General features: G+C 33.1%; 1 protein-coding gene across 1 annotated transcript; it reads left to right on the top strand.

Moving 5' to 3' along the window:
- The first annotated feature begins 622 nt into the window (after positions 1 to 622).
- LOC130805037 (cytochrome P450 86B1-like) lies at positions 623 to 4,042 on the top strand. Its single transcript, XM_057669638.1, has 2 exons — positions 623 to 2,188; positions 3,482 to 4,042. Exons 1-2 carry the CDS (start codon positions 860 to 862, stop codon positions 3,881 to 3,883), a joined length of 1,731 nt encoding a protein of 576 aa, XP_057525621.1. The 5' UTR covers positions 623 to 859; the 3' UTR covers positions 3,884 to 4,042.
- The last annotated feature ends 550 nt before the right edge of the window (positions 4,043 to 4,592 follow it).

A 4,592-nucleotide genomic window follows, 5' to 3' on the forward strand; every position in this document is an offset into this window, starting at 1 on the left:
CTCGAATTTTGAAATACTCAAATAACTTACTCCACTGGATTAATTTAATTATAATTATATATAGTTAATAACCAATTATTAAATAAGACGTCAGAAATTTAAAAAAAATAAATACTCATCACATTCTTATTCACAAATTTAAATTTCAGCTCAAATCTTATAGTGTTTACTTATCTTATGCACATTTTTTTTAAAATTTTATCTTATTATCCTAAATGATAATCTAATAAGGAGTACAACTTAAACTAATTGCAGCAAATTCAAATAAATAGGCATAGCACATTGTTGTTATAGAACCTGTACAATTTTTTGGCTATTAATGATTGTATATAAAATATTGGCACTTGTTATCATTACCGTTATTTTAAAACTCCTACCACCCACGCCAACAAAAAAGAAAAAAAAAAGAAAAACAATATTGGTTACCAACAGACACTTTAGTGTTGATGAGAAGCTGAATACTAACCTGAAACAGAATATCATTAAAAAAAAAAAAAAAAGTAAAAGCAAAAGCAGCAAATTGATAAAAACAGTTAACACTTAGGTTAACAGTTACACCAACTTCTTATCATCAAATGTTTTTTCAATATTTGTATTTGACACTCAATACAACCCTCTAACACATTCCACACCCAATTCCAATTTTTTTTCCCCTGTTGGCTGTTGCTGATAAGAAATCTTTTTAGACACAATTTTCACAGCGCTAGTCCTAAAACAAGAAATCAGTCTACCCTTCAAGCAAAAGACCCACAAATATATTTTCTACTTTTTGCATAAATTCCTTTTGTTACTGCTTCTCATTTCAGCTCACCAAATTAAAACCACTATACAATCTTAAGCACGTCAACAAATTAAACTCATGCACTTCTTGCATATAATTCATCATCCCATGCAACCCAAACCCTCTTATTTTCATTCAACTACCACTATTACTACTCATTCAAACACCATGAACAATCAGTTCAACCACACACGTTCAACTTTTTCCCCTTCTTCTTCCTCTTTTTTTCCCGTCTTTTCTTACGGAACTATGATCGGCGAGATCCAAATACTTGAAATCTTATTTGCTTTGGGAGTATATGTAGTTATACATTCTCTAAGACAGAAGAAGCATTATGGTTTACCTGTGTGGCCCTTCGTAGGAATGCTTCCTTCTTTGGTGATCGGTCTTAGGTGGAACTTGTACGAATGGCTTACCGACATTGTTAACACACAAAATGGCACGTTTCGCTTCAAGGGACCATGGTTTAGTAACCTTCAGTGTGTGGTGACTTCTGATCCTAGAAACTTGGAGCATTTGTTGAAGACGAGGTTCTCGAACTTTCCTAAAGGAGGCTATTTTCGACACTCCCTTAGAGACCTTCTTGGAGATGGGATATTTAATGCTGACAATGAGACATGGCAGAGACAGAGGAAGACGGCTAGTATTGAGTTTCATTCGACTCGATTCAGACAACTCACAGCTGATTCTTTGCTTGTGTTAGTCCATCAAAGACTTATACCAGTTCTAGAAGAATCAGTTAAAAACTCTGTTCCGATTGATTTTCAAGATGTTCTTTTAAGGTTAACTTTTGATAATGTATGTATGATAGCTTTTGGGGTGGATCCTGGATGTTTAAGTCTAGGATTACCTGAAATTCCCTTCGCTCAGGCGTTTGAGAAAGCTACTGAAGCAACAGTTTTGCGTTTCATGTCTCCAACTTGTGTATGGAAGATGATGAGGTACCTTAATATTGGGCCAGAGAAAGTGCTAAAAGAATCGATAAAAGGCGTTAATAAATTTGCTGATGAAGTTATTAGGACACGGAAGAAGGAACTGGCTTTGCAAGACGAAAATAGTAAGCAAAGATCTGATTTATTGACTGTGTTTATGAGGTTAAAGGATGAAGATGGACAGCCATTTTCTGACAAGTTTTTGAGAGATATATGTGTTAATTTCATTCTTGCTGGAAGGGATACTTCATCTGTAGCACTTAGCTGGTTTTTCTGGCTTATCGATCAACACCCAGAAATTGAGGAGAAGATTTTAGCTGAAATTTGCGGAATTACTGAAAAAAGAGAAATTAATGAAGATAATAAAGGGCCATTAGTATTCCGGCCAGAGGAGGTTAAGAAAATGGAATATCTTCAAGCTGCTATTTCCGAGGCCCTCAGACTTTACCCTTCAGTGCCAGTTGATCACAAGGAGGTAAATTATTCTTTTTTTTTTTTAACCTGCTCCTATGTTACTTTGTCAATTTTCAATATGCCAAGGTATGCATTTCTTTGATTTCAGAATTTTAGACTATATTCTAATCATTCACTTATTCATGTGCACTATCAAGGGCCATTCCAAACAACTTGATTATTGTTACTGAATTGGGGTAAGTTGTGTACCTCAAACAATCCAAACCCTTAATGACTTTCGACTTAATAAAATGTTATTGTTGTTTTGTTACTACTACATACTAATAGTTTGGTCGTTGATTAGCACGTGCAAAATCGTCTACAATATAGGGCCACATTCTCTAAATGGCCGGCCCTAAATATCCAATTTTCTATACTTAATTATTTAATTGTTTTTCAATTAGTGCAAATGCACGCATAAACTTTTATAGGATAATAAAAAAAGAATTAATTCAAAAATAAAGATTATTGGTTTTTCCGAAATACATGAATTAATAACGAAGGAGATAACTCAATTAATGCTTTCTCTCTTTTCAAAAATCCATTAAAATCTTTATATTGATTATTTGAATAATAAGTTGGCCAAGTAGATGGATCTTACATATATGCGTACACATGAATTTTGATATATTTCTGAAATTTATAAGACGGTCCTATCTCCTATGTTACGAGGTTTAAAGAAAAATCAGAAAATCACACTTATCTACTATGCAATGAAAACTTCTAGAATTGACAACTTCAATCATGGATTTAGTTTCCCAATCAAGAGCCAGAAGGACAACCTAAAACCTTTTAAATGTCTCATCTACATAAATGGTCTGTGGGTATGAATTAAAGTCATTATTACATAACCTTCAGAGAGATATCTATCAGATCCATTTATTCCATTTATAAGTTAAAAAAGATTCCTACACTGTTGGTTGTAGTTGTTACTCTAACCTAGATGTGTCAAGAAGGTCCATCAGGGTTGAAAATTCTCAATCTACATAAATACAAAAAGTTAAAGATGATCATTTCTGCATCAATTAGCACACCTATCAGGATCGGGTTTGGTCTATTTATGAATGTAACAAAAGTTTACTAATAGAATATATACAACATATCTCGCTACTTTTAAATATGCATTGAGTCATTTAATTGAACTCAACCAAAAGTTTAAGATGATGTGCTTGAGCATGCCTAAACCATAACTTGGATCATTCGATTAAAAATCGTGTTTTACTAATTTGTGTAACATACAACAAGTCAATGATAGTCGATTTGCTTTAGTCTACAAGGATTGTGAGTTAAATATTAAGAATTTAATGATATACAGGTTGTTGAAGATGATGTATTCCCAGACGGGACAATTTTGAAGAAAGGAACAAAGGTCATCTATGCTATCTACTCAATGGGAAGAATGGAAGCAATCTGGGGTAAGGACTGCAGGGAATACAAGCCAGAGAGGTGGCTTAGAGATGGACGGTTTATGAGTGAATCAGCATACAAATTTACAGCTTTTAACGGAGGACCTAGACTATGCTTAGGTAAGGACTTTGCCTATTACCAAATGAAGTTTGTTTCTGCTTCCATTATATACCGATACCATGTGAAGGTGGCGAAAAATCATCCTGTTCAACCAAAGCTTGCTCTTACTATGTACATCAAACACGGCCTTAAAGTAAATCTCATCAGACGCGATAAACCTGAACTTCAAAAGTACCTTAAGGTTATATAAACTAGTGCACTTTTTAAGGAAGGTGTGTATGTCTTCTTATATCAGTTTATGTTATGAATGTTTCAAGGTGTTGTGTATTTAGAAGCTACATGTTATTGATTATAGGTTTGATGATTAAATTTTGAATGAATTAAGCAGCTACAGACTATTATGAATTGATTTCTATGTTCTACACACAATAATACAATGTATATATTATAGTCTTTTCATTTAATTTAATTTGTATTGTGATTCAACTGATCCTAATTTTTAAAGAAGGATTAGATTGTCTGTTACAATCAGATTGTCGATAATAAAAGAATGAAATCATACTTATTCATTTCATAAAGGGAAAGACGGAGTTAGTGAGTAAACAACCATTTTAAGAAACTGTTGGGTTTGGTGAAGAGCAATTTTCCGAACAGGAAACAGAAAAAGTTTTTTATATTTGTGTACAAAGAATCTAATAGATTAATGGTAAGGTATACAATACTCCAACAAACTACAAAGATGCTTTTGCTAGTTGCTATATATGTAACAGATTCTCTTCTAGAATTGGTTATGCCCGAATCTATACTTTTGTACACCAACAACCATTTTAAGACAAGATCGTGAGTAATGTGTAGGGAAGATTGGTTATCACAGTACAAGTTGATATTCTTTAGATTTTGAACTAAAATAATGTTATGTGTCAAAACAAGATGATAGGAAGATTGATTTTACCTCAAGT

This window comes from Amaranthus tricolor, chromosome 2 (genome assembly GCF_026212465.1).
Source record: "Amaranthus tricolor cultivar Red isolate AtriRed21 chromosome 2, ASM2621246v1, whole genome shotgun sequence".
In the NCBI taxonomy this organism is placed as follows: Eukaryota; Viridiplantae; Streptophyta; class Magnoliopsida; order Caryophyllales; family Amaranthaceae; genus Amaranthus; species Amaranthus tricolor.

What these genes read in the sequence shown, in the direction of transcription:
- LOC130805037 (XM_057669638.1), top strand. Translation starts at nt 860, where the DNA reads ATGCACTTCTTGCATATAATTCATCATCCCATGCAACCCAAACCCTCT. An exon ending in TGCCAGTTGATCACAAGGAG is followed by an intron (nt 2,189 to 3,481) that starts GTAAATTATTCT and finishes AATGATATACAG; the next exon opens with GTTGTTGAAGATGATGTATT.